This window comes from Macaca nemestrina, chromosome 15 (assembly GCF_043159975.1).
Source record: "Macaca nemestrina isolate mMacNem1 chromosome 15, mMacNem.hap1, whole genome shotgun sequence".
Lineage (NCBI taxonomy): Eukaryota > Metazoa > Chordata > Mammalia > Primates > Cercopithecidae > Macaca > Macaca nemestrina.
In genome coordinates, this window is record NC_092139.1 from 110523416 (window position 1) to 110544150 (window position 20735).

The 20735-nt window shown below is 50.8% G+C and overlaps 1 protein-coding gene and 1 pseudogene across 2 annotated transcripts in view; both read right to left on the reverse strand.

Moving 5' to 3' along the window:
• Positions 1-674: 674 nt before the first annotated feature.
• On the reverse strand, positions 675-3523 carry LOC139358798 (A disintegrin and metalloproteinase with thrombospondin motifs 7-like; annotated as a pseudogene).
• A 203-nt stretch (positions 3524-3726) lies between these two features.
• Positions 3727-20735, reverse strand: part of LOC105464334 (ARF GTPase activating protein 3) — a 64509-nt gene continuing 47500 nt past the window's right edge. For both annotated transcript variants that reach the window (XM_071080681.1, XM_071080682.1), the window contains exons 12-16: positions 19100-19231; positions 17097-17220; positions 15039-15129; positions 6202-6323; positions 3727-4780 (exon numbers count right to left, since the gene is read on the reverse strand). In XM_071080681.1, the coding sequence (XP_070936782.1) occupies positions 4763-4780; positions 6202-6323; positions 15039-15129; positions 17097-17220; positions 19100-19231 (487 nt within the window). In that variant the 3' untranslated portion in view covers positions 3727-4762. The remainder of the gene's footprint in view (positions 4781-6201; positions 6324-15038; positions 15130-17096; positions 17221-19099; positions 19232-20735) is intronic.

Consider the following 20735-nt stretch of genomic DNA (forward strand, 5'->3'; position numbering starts at 1 on the left):
CCGGCGACTCTCTTGCTTCTTTTGAGCCTGTGCAGCAGCCGTGTTCGTTGCCAAGTGCTGCCGGCAGAGCTTGGTGGCGGAACGCCAAAGTGTGTGTTTCAGTAAATGCTTGTCACGTGCCCGCGTTAGTCTATGCACACTACATTTTTGTAGCCCCAAGTTATTTCATTAATAGGCCTGAACTAGTTCTATAATGTTGGGGAGTGAAGAATGAATGATCCTATTTCTTTTTTCTCAGTTTGTCTTTCTCATTTTTCCACTGTGTCCTGTGCCTAGAATAGTGCTTGGCACAGGTAGATGCTTAGTAGCTATATTTTATTTTTTATTTCTATTTTTGAGACAGAGTCTTGTTTTATCGCCCACGCTGGAGTGCAGTGGCGTGATCTCAGCTCACTGTAACCTCCGCCTCCTGGGTTCAAGTGATTCTCCTGCCTCAGCCTCCTGAGTGGGACTACAGGCGCCCACCACCACGCCCAGCTACTTTTTGTAGCTTTTGTAGAGAGAGAGTTGTGCCATGTTGGCCAGGCTGAGCTGGAGCAATGCTCCTCCCACCTCATGGAGCCTCCACCCACCACGGCTGTCGGTTTCCCCTAATCCTAGGAACTCCCGCCCCGAGGAAGGCAGGATAGACAGCGCCTGTGTCCCACTCTGCTCATTTTCAGATGAGGAAATAGTCACCAAGGTCCCGTGCAAACTCCCCGCCCACCCAGCAGCCCACACCCCTTGCCTTGTTCCAGCTTCCTGCTCGCCAGCTGGCGTTCCTGGCAGCCAGCAGGTCCATTGGGGCTCCGCCTCGGCCAGGCTGGGGCCAGGGGCACCTCAGGGCTGAGGGGCTCGGGCTGGTCCTTGGGTCCCGGGCTCTAGGCAGTCACCCAGGGTGTGTGCCTGAGGCCAATCAGGGTTGTGGGGAGGAAGGTCCCTGGCACTGCCACAGTCTGCAGGCCCCATGAGCCTGGTCCTGGGGTTGGGAAGGTGGGAGTCTCGCTCCAGGAGGCTGTCCCTGCCCTTAATCTCTGGCAGAGTGCCCATGGGAGGAGGGGGAGGAGCCTCAGCTCACTGTCCACAGGCCCCAGGCTGCCCTCCAGAGCTGGCTTCCAGGCTACAGTCCCTCCTGTCCACAGCTCCACCATGTCAGGACCAGGAGAGGAGTGGGTGCTGTCGACAGGACAGAGGGCAGCGTGGGGCTGGGCCTCTGGGGCAGGTGGGGTGCTCTGTGGCCCACAGGTTCCTCATCATCCTTGGAAACCTCATTGGACCTGTCCCACAATGGAGGGGGCAGCTGGCTCTGGCTGTCCTAGCTGACTAGGAAGTCATTTTGGCTCCAGGGGCAGCAGGCGTCTGCGTGCCATCAACAGAAACCCTGGGCCAGGGTGGGCTGGAGAGCCCAAGGTCTGGAGCCTCTATAGGGGCGTCTTCCTCTGGCAGGAAATTGACCAGAGGGTTCCCAGGGGTCTGCTCTGAAGGTGGGGATGGGGAGTGGCTGGCCTGGCTGGGCCAAGGGCTAGCAGACCAGGGTCCCAGTACCCCCTCCTCCTCGGCTGCAGGAGGCCCTGTGGCAGGCATGGGGCTGCCAGTGGAGGGCGCAGCAGGACGGCTGCGCAGTGGGGGTGTCCAGTCCCCTGTCCCTGCCAGGTCTAGATCAGGCCCACTGAAGGGCCCATAGCACAGATCCTCATGGAGGTGAATGAAATTGTAGTCATACTATAAGTTGTATACAAACACACGCCCCGGCGGGCCCAGCTCTGGGGCCTCCTCCTCAATGGCATTGCCATGCTGGCTGGTTCGGGTGATGAGGTGGGTGAAGGGCGTGGGGCCAAGAGGCACGGGATGAAGTCAGCCTTGCTGAAGAGCTCGTGGCTGGAGGAGCCGCTGCCTGAGCCTTCAGGGCCCAGTGTGTCCAGAGGCCGCCAACAGGGTGGCAGAGAGCAGGTGACTGCGCTGGCTGGCTGCTGGGCCTCATCACAGGGACACTGGTATCATCGGTGCAGAGGACACTTCGGTGCTGAATGCTCTCCCCGCATGTCACTGAGCACTGCAGGGAAGCCAGCGGAGGGGCTCAGGCTGGGAGGCAGGCTGCCAGGGGACGCTGGGGCAAGGTTGGGTAACCTGTCCACTGCCCGATGTCAGAGCGGCAGAGACCCCAGCCAGCCCCCTCTTTGGCCGTGCCCAGCTCAAGGCCACGGCTGTGGCCACAGCTTGCCAGCAGCTTCCTGACCCTCAGGCTCTGGAGTCAGAGTCTGGACCTTGGAATCCCCCAGGCTCCCTCCCACCCATGGTACCAGGCAATAAAGGCTCCAGGAAGGCTGTCTACCTCCCTGCAGCCCAAGACCAAGGGTGGAGCTGGAGGCGGGCCCCTTCCCATCCTGAGACCAGTTCCCCACAGCCCAGGTGGCCCAGGGAACATGGTGGTTGCAAGGGGTTTCAGCAGGAGACTGGGGATGGTGTTCACAGGCAGGTGGCTCCAGGGGGCTCTGCTCATCCAGCCCCACACTGGGATGCAGACCACTGCCCAGCGGGAGAGGCCCCTGCCCACCTAGCAAGGGCACACAGGTGGCATCAGCAGGCTCACCAGCAGGGAGGGCCAGGCCAGGCTCCCAGACCCTCAGGGTTTGGGCAGAGCTGGGACTGAGGCCAGTCGATGATTCTCTAGAGCTCCAAGCCCAGGTCGGTGTCCTGCCTCCACAGCCTGGTTACACAGCACAGTCCCTCCACTCCCGCAACCCTCTCCTCAGGGGAACTGAGGGCGACTGGAGGCCTATTTCCACATCCAGGGACCCAAAGAGGAGGACCACAGGTGTCCGGGCTGGCCCAGGCTGGGGTAAGCAGCAACCCAGGGCTAGGACTTCAGCCTTAGGAAGAGTGAAAGCCCGGCTCCCTCTGCTCCTCTCCAGGGCCTCCAGGTACCCAGATGTAGGGGCCTGTGGCAGACCCAGTACATCTAGGGGTAGGAATTTGGTGGGTGTGTGCTTAGGGGAGACTGAGGGGCAGGGTGGAGACCAAGGGGCAGCAGGGAGCGGCATGGGGGGATACTGAGGGGCAGGGCAGAGACCGAGGGGCAGCGGGGAGGGGCATGGTGGGGAGACCGAGGAGCAGCAGGGAAGGGGAGGGGCAGTGGGGAGGGGCATGGAAGGCACATCACAGGCACCCTCAGCTAAGGCTCTGGGAGTGGGGAGTCAATCCCCTCCCTCCCTCCCAACGTTTTTCTTTTTGTTTTGTTTTTTTTTTTGTTTTGGGACAGGGTCTTGCTCTGTCATCCAGGCTGCAGTGCAGTGTTGAGATCATAGCTCACTGCAGCCTTGACCTCCTGGGCTCAAGGGATCCTCCTGCTGCAGCCTCCCAAGTAGTTGGAATTACAGGCACATGCCATTGTACCCGGCTGAATTTTTTCTTTTTTGGTAGAGGCAGGGTCTTGCTATGTTGTCCAGGTTGGTTTCAAATTCCTGGGCTCAGGCAATCTTCCCACCCCAGCCTCCCGAAGTGCTAGGATTACAGGTGTGAGCTGCCGCACCTGGCCCAACGTCATTTTCAACCAGGACACTCCACCTTGCTCCTGTGCTACGAACAACATCCCAATTCATCAGAACTGCACATCAGGCCCCAAAAGCACATTAAATCCATGTCCATCTACAGTTACCACAATTCAAATGTCCATCAATGTTATACCACAAACTCTGACTTACAATGACTTATTACCAAAGCTTTCAGGAAAAAATGTAGGCAATGCCATCTGCTGCAAGTGTTTATTCTATTTAGAAGTCTACAAATTTGAGCTTTTAAGAAAGATTCACAAAATATTCATTCAAAACCACATTTTTGGCTTATCAGATTTCAAATATATTTTACTGTGCTGAACAATATATTCTAATGCTGTCTAAAACACAGCTAAATTATTTTTCTTTATTCGTTTATACACATTCTGTAATTTTTGAAAAGCAAGGTTTAAAAATATTAACAAAACTACCCAATTACAATGACTGTTCTCCCATACATGGAACTATTCTCTGTAGCTGTATCTTCTTACCTCACTCCATTTTAATTCTGTATACCACATCGATTTATAAACACCCTTAGGGAGTTCTCATCTTCCATTTCTCATCAATTCAAACAGCAACACCTTTTACAAGATAACATTAATCCCCTTGGCAAGGCAGCTTACATTTGTTAAAAGCACTCACTGAAAAATATTTTTAAATGTATAGGTCATAGAAAATAATTTACAAAGAGACAGATGACTTCAAATATTATTTGGCAGTCACCTTACTCTGTAGAAACATAAATGAAGCAACCTGTCACAGGAGACACCCGTCACTTTGGTCTTTTGAAGGACATGTGTGTGGTGAGCGTTGTTTCTGCAGGTCCATCTGGCATCTTTTGATTCTGGCAGCCCTGAGCCCATGTGTCACATGGAGACCTCTCCTCCTCCCCCACGTGAAGCCTCCTGGTTCAGGAGCAGGAGGAGCCGATGTCTCCAGGCCCTCAGTGTTGAAACCAAAGGTTCCAAGAAAATAAAGCAAGGATATACGTGGAGACGCCAAAGGAGGGTGTGGCAGGAAGGAACACGAAACAGAAATCACAGTAAAGCTCCTACTACATCAGAACTCAGAATTTCTCAAAAGAAATATTAAAAATCAGAAACATATACCATATGAAAAAGTAGCAAAACAATCCGCAAAACTATCTGGTCTTCACTGCCGCCTGTTGCGTGGTCACTGGTTCATTTACAGAGGAATTTCTCCAGGAAATACATATCACGACTTCAGTATTAAGAACCATAGCGATCCTGAAGAGAGAACCAAAACGGAAGTTTACGACCATTCAGCAGCGATCCCTGACTCTTGCGCCCTGAATATTCAGCATCACCAAAACTGACACTGCAGCCGGTGTCGGGCATGTGACATGAACACTACACCGCGAGGGTGTGCTCATCTGGAAGCAGCCATTGCTGCAGCTTCAAGGGCAGGTGTGGGCTTCAGAAGCCAACAGGATTCACATCCTGTCTCTGGTATCCATGGCCACAGTCCTGGGATCGGGAGGCAGGGAGCAAAGTGTCTGGGCGGGAGGATGCTCAGTGGGCTGGAGGCTACTTGCTGAGCCCTCTGGGAAACAAGTGTGATGGGCAGGACAGAGGAACACACTTGGTGTTTGAAGCCCTGAAATTTCGGCTCAGCTGGTCATCTTGCAGAAGTGACCTAACCTGTGCCTCAATTCCTTCACCTGTAAAATGGGGATATAAAAGGGAGTCATCTCTAAAACGGGGATGACCATCTATAAAATAGGGATGTTACCTATATGGAGACTGAGGTGGGCTTAGCTGACCTGAGGGACGTGAAAGAACTCTGTGAATTTTAACTTCAGAGTCAAATGAAAGGGAAGACTGTGCTATTCACAGTGTGAAAACAGCTACATCAAGAGTCCTGGGACTAAAGGAACTCTCCGGAACGGGAGGCACCTCCTTAACCTGCAGCCAGAGCAGCATCTGCCTGGGGCCAGGAACCCCCTTTAGAGGCACCAGAGTCCACATGATTCCAGTCCTACTTCCTTTAGCAGCGTCTTACATTAATAGAATCCTTCTTCAATGGCCTGACGTAAACAAGAAGGTACAAAGAAACAAGCCATTCATATCGTCAGAGATGGCCTCGACTCTTATGTGCAAGTATGTGCCATCCTTGGCTTATGTTTTCACTCGATAGAATGTGGTTTTAGAAAAACTTCTGATGACATGGAAATGCTCCTAACATCACAGAGAAAAAGCAAGATATAAAACCCTATATACAATATAATCCCTTTTTGATTTTAAAAAGATATGTATATCCTTTTTATCTATGAATAGAAAAATATCCTTAGAAAGCTAGAGCTAAAAATATACCATAATATTAAGAGGTTATCCCTGTGATGTGGCATTACAGATAATTTCAATTTTCTTAATACTTACTTCTCTGTTCCAATCTAGGAAAAAAAAAAACTGCATAATGGTCATGACAATTCTTCTAACAATTCCCAGAGAGTCATACATTAGAAAATATTAAATATAAAATTATAATTTCTGGTTTTCATAATGTCCTGGGTTATACTGTAGCAAACATATCGATCCAATAACATATAATTGAATTTTCCAGCAGTTGAAGATTGAAATAGGTCTCATTTTCAAACTGCTGAATCTACTACCATCATAGCCAGTGAGCACCACCCCATTCCACTGACCTGAATTGAAGTCACGACTCCATTAGCAAAGACGGAGAGTTTTCCAGCAACGGACCTCACTCCCTGCTTGAATTGCGCCATGTCGGGGGCACTGGGCAGCACGTTGGACAGGCTGTAGTTCCCTGCACACACACAGAAGCTGGCTCATTACTGCCATGGCCATGGCTGCGGCAAACCCTGTGCCCAGAGTGCTCAACGGCTTCAGAGAACCTGGATGTCTCCCCTCCTACCGCCTCACAAGGAGCCCAGCAGTGGGATGGAGACTCGGGCTGAAGTGGCAGCCCTGCCATGATCCACATGAGAGAATCCACATGAGAGAAGATGTAGTATGGGGGACTTAACACCACCATGAGTTCAAATCCTGGCACTGCCACTTCCAGGCTATGTGCCTCTGGAGAATTTAGTTCCTTGCTCTCTCTGGGCCCCTTTCCTCAAGGTGCTTAACATAGCCCTGGCAGGTAAGTACCCAGCAAAAGGCAGATGGGCCAACACGGATGGCCTCTTTCACATCGCCTCCTCCCTCTTTTGGTAACAGTACTCCTCCCTTCCTCCGGGAACCACCTCTCCCTTCTACCCTGTCCACAGGCATGGGCTCATGACCCAGGCCTGACCAATCAGAGCCTTCCCTGGGATGCATGTATCCTCAAATGAGAGGAGCCATTTGCTTGCTCTGGGGTTACTGGCAGGGACGAAGCAAAGCAGCAGCCATCTGTGACTAGGACTGCCCCTCCCACTCGCTTGGGGGATGGAGGAAGCTTGTTTCCTCCCCCGGGAGGTGAGCCACATGGATACATCACTGATGCTCTCTGACTGTGACTTAGAAGCCGAGCTCCACTGCCAGTCTTCCCAGGTACAGAAGTTGACACTTCCACCCTCTCTGCTAGGACCGGTGTTAGTGGGTTACTGTTGCTTAAGTTTTGGTTGCCCTGACATAAACATCACCGTAATTGCTACCAATGTGGGTGAAGTTCATCAGGGTTATCACACATAAAGGAGGTCTGACCACACTCCTAGAGCTGACAACCAGTTCATAAACTTCTGTGTCACAATTGTAATAAGACGCTGCAGGGGCTCAGTGAGCTGAACGCAAACCCTGAAAGTCCTCAGAAGTAGTCACACCTAGCTATGCCCTAAGCCCCACATGACACCACCTGTTCCTTACAAAACAGAAACCCACCGGACACAGTGGCTCACGCCTGTAATCCCAGCACTTTGGGAGGCTGTGGGTGGATCACTTGAGGTCAGGAGTTCAAGACCAGCCTGGCCAACATGGTGAAACCCCATCTCTACTAAAAATACAAAAAATTAGCTGGGCATGGTGGCGGGCACCTGTAACCCTAGCTACTCAGGAGGCTGAGGCAGGAGAATCACTTGAACTGGGGAGGTGGAGGTTGCAGTGAGCCAAGATTGTGCCACCCCACTACAACCTGGGTGACAGAGTGAGACCCCATCTCAAAAACAAAAACAAAATAGAAATCCTTGGTCAAGTCCCTCTCTGAGAACAAAACAGAACTGACAAGTTACCCTGCAATGTGTCCCTTGGAAGAGACACTGCATTTGCCCACAGCACTGTTCTCATGCCTACCACAGATGCAGGTCCTCCCATCTCCATCTCCAGCTGACTGTGTAAAATCTTGTAGGCCTTCGCCAATGACAGAGTAGAATTCCAACACAGTGATGGGACTGGGGTGCTGTGTCTCCTCTGAGGGCTGCCTGGGCAGGCTGGAGGGGCCAGGTGGCCATGGTCAAAGACAGCCCTAGTGTGCTCAGGTTACACAATGAGCTCCAGGAAATGACAGCTCCAGCCACCTGCTCAGGAAAAGCGTCCTTGACCCAGGGAATCTCTCGTCCCTATCTGTTCTCAGAACACCCACAGTGCGTACTGAGGACACCACCACAGACCCACTTTTCCACAGCTCACCACCTACTAAGGAAAGCAGACAATTAACTGATAACACCACTAAAGTGTGACCTGTGTTATGTGGAAGGGACAAAGAGCAAACTCAGGTAAACAGCTTGGAGGTGGCTGCAGGGGTCCAGGTGCATGGGGCGGTACCTGAGCCTGAGCAGGTGGCAGTGGGGATCGGGAGGGAACGGGCTGAGCGTCCTCAGGAGGCAGGTGTCAAGAGACACACTGACTGACGCCGAGGCAGGCTGGGAGGCAGGCGGATTAAGGATATTTCCCAGGTTTCTGCTTGAGCAGCCAGGAAGAAGACAGCGGCTCCCCTCTCTGAGACAAAGGGGACGCTGAGCTACACAGTGGTCCGTGGTTGTGGCAAATGCCCTGGATGAGTCAGGACAGGACAGGTGACGCTGAGCTAACAACCACCCACAACTGATGTTCGCTGTGCCCAGTGCAGGTGGGCAGGGGGTTCTGTACATCACAGCCACTTGCGGTCCAAGCCCACGGGGCCACCTCTTAATTCCACCTTCCTTGCCTACTATAACAGGGAACGAAAACATGGCAACATGCACACAGCTCTCAAGGCTTGTGCTGGAGGCGGAACACATCGCCACTGCAGCCTGGCACTGGCCATGGGACACGGGAGGTAGTGGGAGGCGTGCTCCAGCCTATGCTGGCCGGCGGGCAGGCGCTCAGACTCAGCAAGCTCCTGGGGTCATTCATCATCCCTCCACCCATTCATCCTCAAACACCTGCAGAGGGCTTCCTCTGCCAGGCTCTGTCAGGTGCCAAGGGCACAGAAAGGAGAACTGACGGTCCGCTGGGAGAGAAGGTCATCACATGGTCTTGCCCTCGGTGTAAGGCACAAGAGTGGTGCAGGGGGCACTAACCAGGCCCCCAGGGTAAATACGGGTTGAGGGGCTGTCTGGGGGAATGGGGAAGAGAAGCATTCTGGGCTGAGGGCTCCACAGGCTCAACACCGCTGGAGCGAGTCACAGCAGTAAATCATGAGAAACGAGGCTGGAAAGGCCAATGGAACCATGGTCCTGGAGGTGAGTGCTGGGTGGGGAGCTGTGCTTCAAGCTCTCGAGGGCAGGATTTTCAGTACGGATGACTGTGTTTCGAAACATCATTGTGGGAGGAGTGAGGAGAGGGGTGAGCAGCAGCCAAGACCGGAGCAGGAGGACCAAGCAGGGGGTTGTGGCCACGCTTCAGGTCTGGGGTCACCCAGGAGAGACTCCGATCATATGGGTCTATGGTGTGACAAGGGAGGTGGAAGGTTCCAGGACAACTCCCAGGCTCCTCAAAATAAGATCTTTTTTTTTTTTTTTTTTTTTTAAGACAGAGTCTTGTTTTGTCGCCGAGGCTGGAGTGCAGTGGCACAATCTCAGTTCACTGCAAGCTCCACCTCCTGGGTTCACGCCATTCTCCTGCCTCAGCCTCCTGAGTAGGTGGGACTACAGGTGCCCGCCACCACGCTCGGCTTTTTTTTTTTTTTTTTAATTTTTTAGTAGAGACGGGGTTTCGCTGTGTTAGCCGGGATGGATGGTCTCAATCTCCCCACCTTGTGATCCATCTGCCTCAGCTTCCCAAAATGCTGGGATTACAGGCGTGAACCACCACGCCCGGCCCAAAATAATAATTTTCTTTTTCTTTTCTTTGAGACGGAGTCTCGCTCTGTTGCCCAGGCTGGAGTGCAGTGGTGAGATCTTGGCTCACTGCAAGCTCCGCCTCCCAGGTTCACGCCATTCTCCTGCCTCAGTCTCCGGAGTTGCTGGGACTACAGGCGCCTGCCACCACGCTCAGCTAATTTTTTGTATTTTTAGTAGAGATGGGGTTTCACCGTGTTGGCTAGGATGGTCTCGATCTCCTGACCTCATGATCTGCCCACCTCAGCCTCCCAAAGTGCTGGGATTACAGGCGTGAGCCACCGCGCTCGGCCCAAAATAAGAATTTTTAAAAGAATACCAGTTCTTTTTTTTTTTTTTTTTTTTTTGAGACGGAGTCTCGCTCTGTTGCCCAGGCTGGAGTGCAGTGGCTGGATCTCAGCTCACTGCAAACTCTGCCTCCCGGGTTTAAGCCATTCTCCTGCCTCAGCCTCCCGAGTAGCTGGGACTACAGGCGCCCGCCACCTCGCCCAGCTAGTTTTTTGTATTTTTAGTAGAGACGGGGTTTCACTGTGTTAGCCAGGATGGTCTCGATCTCCTGACCTCGTGATCCACCCGTCTCGGCCTCCCAAAGTGCTGGGATTACAGGCTTGAGCCACCGCGCCCGGCCTAAGAATACCAGTTCTAATCTCTCTGCTTCGTGGAGACAAATGAAGAGAAAAAGTAATTCCAAGATTATAAGAACAAGTTTGGGCATTGTTTGTTTGTTTGAGACAGGGACTCACTCTGTTGCCCAGGTTGGAGTACAGTGGTGTGATCATGGCTCACTACAGCCTCAATCTTTTGGGCTCAAGTGATCCTCCTGCCTTAGCCTCCTAAATAATTGGGACTACAGGCGTGAACCATCACACCTAGCTAATTTTTTAATTTTTTATTTTATTTTATTTTATTTTATTTTTTGAGACGGAGTCTTGCTCTGTAGCCCGGGCTGGAGTGCAGTGGCCGGATCTCAGCGGCCGGATCTCAGCTCACTGCAAGCTCCGCCTCCCGGGTTTACACCATTCTCCTGCCTCAGCCTCCGGAGTAGCTGGGACTACAGGCGCCCGCCACCTCGCCCGGCTAGTTTTTTGTATTTTTAGTAGAGACGGGGTTTCACGGTGTTAGCCAGGATGGTCTCGATCTCCTGACCTCGTGATCCGCCCGTCTCAGCCTCCCAAAGTGCTGGGATTACAGGCTTGAGCCACTGCGCCCGGCCAATTTTTTTATTTTTTAAATTTTTTATAGAGATGGGGGTCCCACTATGTTTTCCAGGCTGGTCTGGAACTCCTGGGCTCAAGCAATCCTACTTTGGCCTCCCGAAGTGTTGGGATTACAGGCGTGTATCACTGTGCCTAGCCAAACAATGAGTTTAACAACAAAAATTGCTCCAATGGCTACTTCTCAGATAGGCGTAACAGATGCCACTTTGCTAAATACATGCCACTCTGGTTTAACTGAATCTCTGTTGGCAATGCCGCTGCACAGCTATACCGTCTGACAAGCACATGTGGCAATAACCAAACCGGACTGCCTGACTGCGGACTGAGGGTAGTGCTTTTGAGGCCACACTCCCAGACCCTGGGCCGGAGCAAGGAGAAAAGGAGACAGTGGTCAAGGGACCCCGCAAACAACCAGCCACTTGACCCCACGATGCACACAAGGAAGGGTGCAGGTGTCTGCACTGCCACGCAGACGTGCTCTCATTCAAACAATCAGAATTGGCTTTCTGGAAAGAGACATGCTGAGGGGACAGCTGGGTTTGAAGCTTTTTGTTGTATCCTGGCTCTCACACGCTGCCTCCACTCCGTCATCTGGTGTCTGAGTGCCTCACACCTGCCTGAGGCAGTGCCCAGTTGATGGCAGTCCCCCAGCTCCAATGACCCTGTCCCATGGGTGTGGCCACAGGGACTGCTGCTGTGCCAGGTCAGGTTGGCTGCGGGCGCTTACATGTGCTTCCCACTCAATCCTTCAGCTACAGTGAAATAGAGTGCCCGTAAGAACGGCCGCAGGGTTCCTGGGCTAGAAACAGCCCCGGAAAGTAGCTTACCTCACCAGAAGCATTTCAAATGTGGAAATTAAGATAAGGAATACAGAATGGCTTCTTTTTTCTTTCTTTCTTTTTTTTTTCGATACAAGGCCTGGCTCTATTGCCCAGGCTGGAGTGCAGTGGCACGATCTCAGATCACTACAACCTCTGCCTCCTGGCCTCAAGTCATCCTCCCACCTTAGCCTCCGGAGTAGCTGGGACTACAGGCATGCACCACCACGCCTGGCTAATTTCTGTATTTTTTGTAGAGACACAGTTTTGCCATGTTGCCCAGGCTGGTCTGGAACTCCTGAGCTCAAGTGATGCATCCTTCTCAGCCTCTCAAAGTGCTGGATTACAGAGGTGAGGCACCACGCAGAATAGTGTCTTTTTTTCTTTTCTTCTTTTTTCTTTGAAACAGAATCTCATTCTATTGCCCAGGCTGGAGTGCAGTGGTGCAATCCAGGCCACTGCAACTTCCCCCTCCAGGGTTCAAGCAATTCTTGTGCCTCAGTCTCCTGAGCGGCTGGGATTACAGGCACCCACCACCATGCCTGGCTATTTTGTTTTTTTTTTTTTGAGACGGAGTCTTGCTCTGTCGCCAGGCTGGAGTGTAGTGGTGCGATCTCGGCGCACTGCAACCCCCGCCTCCCAGGTTCAAGCAATTCTCCTGCCTCAGCCTCACAAGTAGCTGGGACTACAGGCACGTGCCACCACGCCCAGCTAATTTTTGTATTTTTAGTAGAGATGGGGTTTCACCATGTTGGCCAGGCTGGTCTCGATCTCTTGACCTCATGATCCACCCGCCTCGGCCTCCCAAAGTGCTGGGATTATAGGCGTGAGCCACTGTGACCGGCCTAATTTTTGTATTTTTAGAAGGGATGGGGTTTCACCATGTTAGCCAGGCTGATCTTGAACTCCCGACCTCAGGTGATTCACCTACCTCGGCCTCCCAAAGTGTTGGGATTATAGGTGTGAGTCACCGTGCCTTGCCCAGAACAAGTTTTAAGAACTTGTTTTCTTAAAACAAACTTTTACTTCAATAACAAAGTATTAAAGACAAAATAAAAGAAAAAAATGTTATAAAAGAAAACAAGCTTTTATGGAGGCAGAACACATAAAGCTCTTTGTTGAAATATGCTCTAAATAATAAAAAAAAAACATTTAATAAAAGTTGCTGGTGCCTGTAATCCCAGCTTCTCGGGAGGCTGAGGAAGGAGGTTTGCTTAAGGCCCAGAGTTTGAGACCAGCCTGGGCAACACAGTGAGACCCCAGTGGGGGCAGGGGGGTGAAGGTTTCTGGGTGGCCTCTCACCCCAGGGTGCACCTTACAATGACCACGAAGTGCCAGGGATCAGGGTTGGTTTGGCACCTACACAGGCTCAAGAAAATTGAATGGATCTTTGTTCTCCGAAAGGGAACAGGAAGGTAAACACAGGCTGGCCACTATTTTGTTTCAGTAACTGGAAAGGCTGCTCTCATTTGATCTCCAATTTTTTTTTTTTTTAAACAAACAATGCTTCAGAGAAAAACTTCTACTGACTTAAATTACAAAAGCATCCATTGCAGGGAGTCGGGGGACTGAACAATGCAGGTCTCTGGACTGGCCTGCCGGCTGTGCCAGGGCCCCTACAAGGCGACCCAGCACTGACCTGTGGGGGCAGCAAGGCTGGGGTTGCTGGAGGCCTCCAAAGGTGGCTGGAGAGCCTCTCTGCCAGGGATGGTCACAAAATGAAGTTGCCCTGACAAAAGGCCAGGACACTGAAAGTCTGGAGATGGAACAAGCCAATGAGCCTCACCTGCCCCCACCAAGACTCACTGCCAGGAAATGCCCAGTCAGCAAGTAACTGCCTGAGGGAAACGCGCCCCTCTGCTGAGTCTGGGGTGAGGCACAGGGTGTGCTGTTGCCCAGAGAGTGGCTCGTGGGAGCCGCGGCCCTGGCTGCCCACCCCCAGGCACCGCCACACCCTCACTGGCAGTGGATGTGCTGGGGCTTGTCCACTCTGGCCGTGGCCTCTGGCTCCTTGGGCTGCCTGGCTCTCTGCCAGCACAACCCTTGGCTCACTTGGTGCCACCTGGCTAGGTGTGTTCCCTCCACCGCAGCACAGCAACTTGGTAGTGCCCACTGCACCCCGAGGGCCACAGTGTGTCTCTATAACATTCCCAAACCGCAACCCAGAATGTCCGACACTCAGACCTTCTGTCGAGCTGTTTCTCTTTGGACTCTGAAAACAGCTGTTCTCTGTGGCTGTAAGGCCAAGTGTTTGCCCAGGTTGGTCACCTAAAGCCACACCCAGTTCCTCTAGGCCTAGAAATGAGGTGTGCTGAGGGTGCCAGGCCTGGAATGCCTTGCTCCTGAGAGTCCTCCCTCCCTTTGGCTCTCCTGCTGATAAATGGGTTCCTGAAATGACCTCAGAGGACGCTGCTCCTTTCATGTTAACCGCAGGGCCCCCTCCTCCCCACTGTGGCTTGGCAGAGGCCTTTGTAGGGTACTCTTGCAAGGCATCCCTCAGTCAGGGGGATATGGAAGTCGAAGCAGAGGGGCCGGTGCTCTGAAGCCCACCACTGGGCTCCCAGGCTGCCCCATCCTAGGTCATCCCAGCCCTGGGAGGACCAGATACCTCTTTGCTGGGGTCTGAACCCTGAAGAGGGATACGGGAGACAGGCAATTCCCCTCCGCTTGCTCACTCCCAAAGTTGTGTTCTGTCTTCTCTGGAAGAGATGCTGGTAGAGCCACATGCTTCTCTCTGCCTCTGCCCACCCCTGGGGCCTGCTGTGTGCCAGACACTTGGTGGCACTTTGTATTTCTCATTTAAGCCTCATGAAAACCTTGAGAGGTAGTTTTATCCACCCACGTTATGGAGAAGGAGACTGAGGCTAAAGGCGCCATGACATACTCAAGGACTCACAGCTAGAGGGTGGTTAGGATCACATGGGAGCCCAGGGCTGTCCACCTCTAAGGCTAAGACACCACATGGTATTTCATAGCACATCCGCACTCAGCTAGAAAACATTCCTCTATGACAGTGTTTAGAAGGATGATTGCCAGGCAATGTTGGGGATGATGCTTTCATTTCATGACTTGGTCTCCTCACATGTGAAGCCTGGAATAGTAACTTCTACTCTACCTGACTTACGGCAGAGATCAGAGCATCAAATAATGGTTGCTAAAATATCTTGGAAAAGGAAACAGTCCTATCTAGATGAAATGTGTTCATACCGTAGACATGACAGAGACCAGCTCTTGTTCAGTGACCCCCTACCTGCTGCCTGCTTCCTCTGCTCCTCAAACAGATCAGCCGAGCTTATGGAGGAACTCGCCGACAGCCTCTCTAGGCGGGCCCTGGTCTCATACTAGAGAAGACAAGGAAAAGGAAACGTTAGGCTCCAAAGATCGTGGGCAGTTTTACAAGAAGAATCACCGAAGAGCTGTCATTTCAAAGTGTTTGTCCCCCAGGCTCTCTCTCTCCAACAGTTACTGAATGCCACTGCCAAGGCTGGGTCCTGCGGGACAGCACAAAGCTCATGTTCTGCATGGGAGCAGGTCACAGGCCAGCCGATCAACATACAGCACCTCAGCCAAGACGGCCAGTGCGGAGGCAGTCAGAGGGAGGGAGGGAGAGCAGCATCTCTCTCCTGTTGCTGCTTCTAGCCAGCGGTCAGCAAAGGCCACTCTAAGAGGCTCTTTTCCAAGCCCCATGACACTATTTTAAAACTGAACTTCAACGTCAACTTTGAAGCAAGGCAGATATTATGGACCGTGGGAAAAGCGAGGGCCAATTCTACTTTCGAAACGATGGCAGAAGTTCAAACTTCTGCAAAATACATTCAGCACATTTTAGGGAACCATCGTCCAAATAGTCAGAGGCACACTAGCCATTCAGGATGAGAGGGAAGACGTAAACCTCCCCACTTCCACTTGAGTCTTACAGCTTAGCAAGACTTCACTCTGATGAGTTCATTAACATTTCTTTTTTTTTTTTTGGAGAGAGAGTCTCACTCTGTCACCCAGGCTGGAATGCAGTGATGTGATCTTGGCTCACTGTAACCTCTGCTTCTGTGTTCAAGCGATTCTCTGCCTCAGCCTCCCAAGGAGCTGGACTACAGGCGCGCACCACCACACCCAGCTAATTTTTGTATTTTTTGTAGAGACGGAGTTTCGTCATGTTGGCCAGGCTGGTCTCGAACTCCTGGCCTCAAGTGATCCACCTGCCTCAGCCTCCGAAAGTGCTAGGATTAAGGTGTGAGCCACAGTGCCTGGCCAAGTTCATTAACATTTCTGAGAAAAGCCAACAATCTGAAAATAAATATATGCACTCCCCAGAAACATATCTGGCCAGGCATGGTGGTTCACGCCTGTAATCCCAGCACTTTGGGAAGCCAAGGCAGGCAGATCACCTGAGGTCAGGAGTTCAAGACCAGCCTAGCCAATATGGTGAAACCTCATCTCTACTAAAAATACAAAAATTAGCCAGGTGTAGTGGTGCATGCCTGTAGTCCCAGCTACTTGGGAGGCTGAAGCAGGAGAATTGCTTGAACCTGGGAGGTGGAGGTCGCAGTGAGCTGAAATTGTGCCACTACACTCCAGCCTGGGTGACAGGGAGGCCCCGTCTCAAAAAAAAAAAAAAAAAGAAAAAAAAAAAAAAAAAAAAGAAACATATCTATTTCACTATGTTTAAAAGTTATGGCCGGGCGCGGTGGCTCAAGCCTGTAATCCCAGCACTTTGGGAGGCCGAGACGGGCGGATCACGAGGTCAGGAGATCGAGACCATCCTGGCTAACACGGTGAAACCCCGTCTCTATTAAGAAATACAAAAAACTAGCCGGGCGAGGTGGCGGGCGCCTGTAGTCCCAGCTACTCGGGAGGCTGAGGCCGGAGAATGGCGTAAACCCGGGAGGCGGAGCTTGCAGTGAGCTGAGATCCGGCCACTGCACTCCAGCCTGGGTGACAGAGCGAGACTCCGTCTCAAAAAAAAAAAAAAAAAAAAAAAAAAAAAAAAAAAGTTATTAAGTAAATTACAGCTGCATCAACAATTGTTTGAAATACATTCAAAAGATACTGGATAATGGCTATTCAAAACACCGAGAGAGGAATAAGAAACTGTGAGGTAAGTCCTTGTCTTGTAAACACTCCTCTTGCTGAGGCGGCAAGCACACGATCAGTTACACAGACCTGGGTTCAAGTCCCGACTCCAGCACTTTCAGGCTGGAGGGCATCTGGCAGCCTGAGTCTAGCTCACTCAGGATCTCCTCCCCAGTGCCTACACCCACACTTCTTTCCTGCATTATGGGGCACCCAAAGAAACTCTCTGGACCCTTACATCAGCCTGGGCTTGTCTTCCAAAGTACATATCTGACGAAATGGCCTTGACATTGCCAAACTTCTTCTGGGCCTCATCTGTATTTTCAACTGGCTCATAATCTGGCTTGCGGCGAGCAGTAGGTCTGCAATTAAAAACAGCCAACATTAGGTTAACTAATTTGAGGTGAAGCAAATGTGTTTCATACTCATTTTATTTTTTAAAATGCCAATAGCAGTAAATTGTAAAAGGATTTTAGGCCATTTTTAAAAGCCTGAAAATTCTAATTAAAAATAAAAAAAAAAAGAATATCCAAACGATACAACATTTGAAGGAATTTCTGTTTAAAACAGGGTCTGTTGTTTCACATTTCAGATCAACTGGTGAACACTGAATACATTGTTTGGAATGTCCATAGGACACTGCTCTCTCTACATTGTATAGGATATAAAATGTCCCAGTTACCTGGGACAATTTCAAGTTACATCTGTTGTCCCAACATATTAGTAGTGCCCCTTTGCATTCTCACAAGTTCTCTGGTTGGAAAATAAATTCATTCATAATCACCAAAAACTGGAGTCAGTCCTTCAGTAGGTGAATGGATAAACTTGGCAATTAAGAGGAATGAACACAAGAATGAATGAGTCTTGACCAAGTGTACTAAGAAAAGTTAAACCAGAGTAGGAAGGCCAATTGCTACATGACTCCACTTATATGACATTTGGGAAAGGCAAAATTGTAAGGCCAGAAAACAGACCTGGTGTGACCAGGGGCCAGGGGCAGGGGAGGAGGGACTACAAAGGGCATGGGGAAAATCTGGGGGTGATGGGAACTGTTCTGTTCCTTGGTTTTGGTGGTAATTACATGAACGTATGTGCTTGTCAGAACTGTAAGTATAAAAAGATGAATTTTACTATATGTAAATAATATCTTAAAATTGGGGGAAAAAAGGCCGGGTGCGGTGGCTCACGCCTGTAATCCCAGCACTTTGGGAGGCTGAGACGGGCGGATCATGAAGTCAGGAGACTGAGACCATCCTGGCTGACACGGCGAAACCCCATCTCTCCTAAAAATACAAAAAAATTAGCCAGGCATGGTGGCCAGCACCTGTAGTCCCAGCTACTTGGGAGGCTGAGGCAGGAGAATGGTGTGAACCCAGGAGGCAGAGCTTGCAGTGAGCCGAGATTGCGCCACTGCACTCCAGCCTGGGCGACGGAGTGAGACTCAATCTAAAAAACAAAAAATTGGGGAAAAAGGTGAAATCTTCCTGGCCTAGGCCACCCCTGACCCATGGATCAGAATCTTCAGGGAAGAGGCCTCCACACACACATTTATTTCAAGGTCCACAGAGGATTCTGATGTGCACCTCCTATTTAGAATCAATAATTTAAAATCAAAACAGGCCGGGCATGGTGGCTCACACCTGTAATCCCAGCACTTTGGGAGGCCGAGGCAGGCGGATCCATTTGAGGTCAGGAGTTTGAGACCAGCCCGCCCAACATGGTAAGACCCTGTCTCTACTAAAAATACAAAAATTACCCCGGCATGATGGTGCGCACCTGTAGTCCCAGCTACTCGGGAGGCTGAGGCAGGAGAATTGCTTGAACCTGGGAGACAGAGGCTGCAGTAAGCTGAGATTGCACCACTGCACTCCAGCCTGGGCAACAGAGTGAGATTCCGTCTCAAAAAAAAAAAAAAAAAATCAAAACAATATTCCTAAAATAGTAGAACAAAATTATTCACTAGTCTTACAAAAGGTTTCAAAAGGTTTTCTTTTTTGAGGGGGACAAGGTCTTATTCTGTTGACCAGGCTGGAGTACAGTGGCATGATCATAGCTCACTGCAGCCTTGTACTCCTGGGCTCAAGTGATCCTTCGACCTCGGCCTCTTAAAGTGCTGGGATTATGGGAATGAGCCACCGTGCCCAGCCCCTTACAAAGGTTTTCATGTCATCATGTTATCAGCACTTTTTTCCCAGAAATGCATGGATTCACTACTACAACCCCACAGTTTTGCATTCATACCTGTCTGAATAGCCTGTGGTTTTCAGAATGGTTTCAGTATCTTTGCTGGTCTCTTTTTTCCAGTAGGAATCTGAACTGTCATCCCAGCTGGAGAAAGAACTGCTCCTTAACTCCACTGCCTCGTCAAAGTACCTGTGTGAGCAAGAGTACAACGGTGACTTTGGAGGTCCTTGCTGACACTCGTTCTGGGCCCTCTCACTTCCACGGATGTGGGGGATGCCTCCTTGAAGTTAATGGCAGTCACGTTATTAGGTCTAGCCAATGAGACAGGAGCAGACGCGAGGTGTGTCATTTCCAAGGCCTTTCAAGTACCTGTGTTCAACCTTGCCAAGTCCTCTCTTCCCAAGCTACACGGAAGAGACTGTGTTCCAGGTGCTACAGTCTCAGGTAGGTAAAACCTCCATCAGTCTGGACAATCAAAGTGACACATGGAGGACAGGTACCCTAGAGAACCATCTGCACCCTCAGCTGAGTTCATGTGAAAAAGAAATCAACTGCCATTGTGTTCAGCCCTTGAGATCTGGGGGATGTTTGTTACCTTAGTATTACTTGGCCTATCCAGACAACACAGGGCATCTTTAAATGTTATCCACCACAGGTTACACATTTCACTCTCTTTAGGTCTTACTCCGCCTGGTTAGGCAGTCACAAATAACACCGCTGGGCCTAGAGAACCGACTCCATACAGGAAGCTTCTTGTTGGCAATCCCTTCCATGTTAAGTACATTCAATGAAAATGATGTAAATGATGCTAATTAACCTTCTCCTGGAGTTGGATACAAAGCTACGGATCATTGATCACTGGACCATTCTTCGGATACTCTTTCAGCCTGGAGCCTGCAGTAAACTTGATCTGATTTGCAAGCATCTCAGGAGAGCCTGGTCTTCGGATCAGTTTACACTTTAATTAACCAATTATCACCGAGCAGGGCATTGCTCAGAGAGCAGCACTCAGTGGCGGCCTTTTGTCCTATGTGATTAGAGAAAAATCTTTGACCAAGAGCAGCAAGGTCTGCCTGGAACAGGAGCGATTGACAGGCAAGGTGGATGTGCCAAAGCCTTGAGAAAAAGTGACCATCAACCAGCCAGGCACGGTTTCTCACACCTGTAATCCCAGCACTTTGGAAGGCCAAGGCAGGTAGACTGCTTGAGCCTGGGAGTTCCAGACCAGCCTGGGCAACATGGCAAAGCCCCATCTTGACAAAAAATGCAAAATAAATAAATAAACAAATAAAATAACTGTTTCCTGACCATCTCTGGGGATTAAAAGAAAAAAATTAATGGGGCATGGTGGCACACCTATAGTCCCAGCTACTTGGGAGGCTCACCTAAGCCTGGGAGGCCGAGACTGCAGTGAGCTGTGATGACGCCACTGCACTCAAGCCTGGGTGACAGGATCACCTGAGCATGGGAGGCTGAGGCTGAGATGAGCCGTAATCATGCCACTGCACTCCAGACGGGGTGATAAAGTGAGATACTATCTCAAAACAAAAAGTGACTGTGCTATGCCAGAATTCGCAACAGCTTAGGATGGAAAAGCAGTCTGGCCAGATATACACACCTCATGAAGGCAGTCCAAGAAGTTCAGAGGAGAGAGGCAGATCCCAGGGAGGTCTTAGGAAAGGAAGGGTGACAG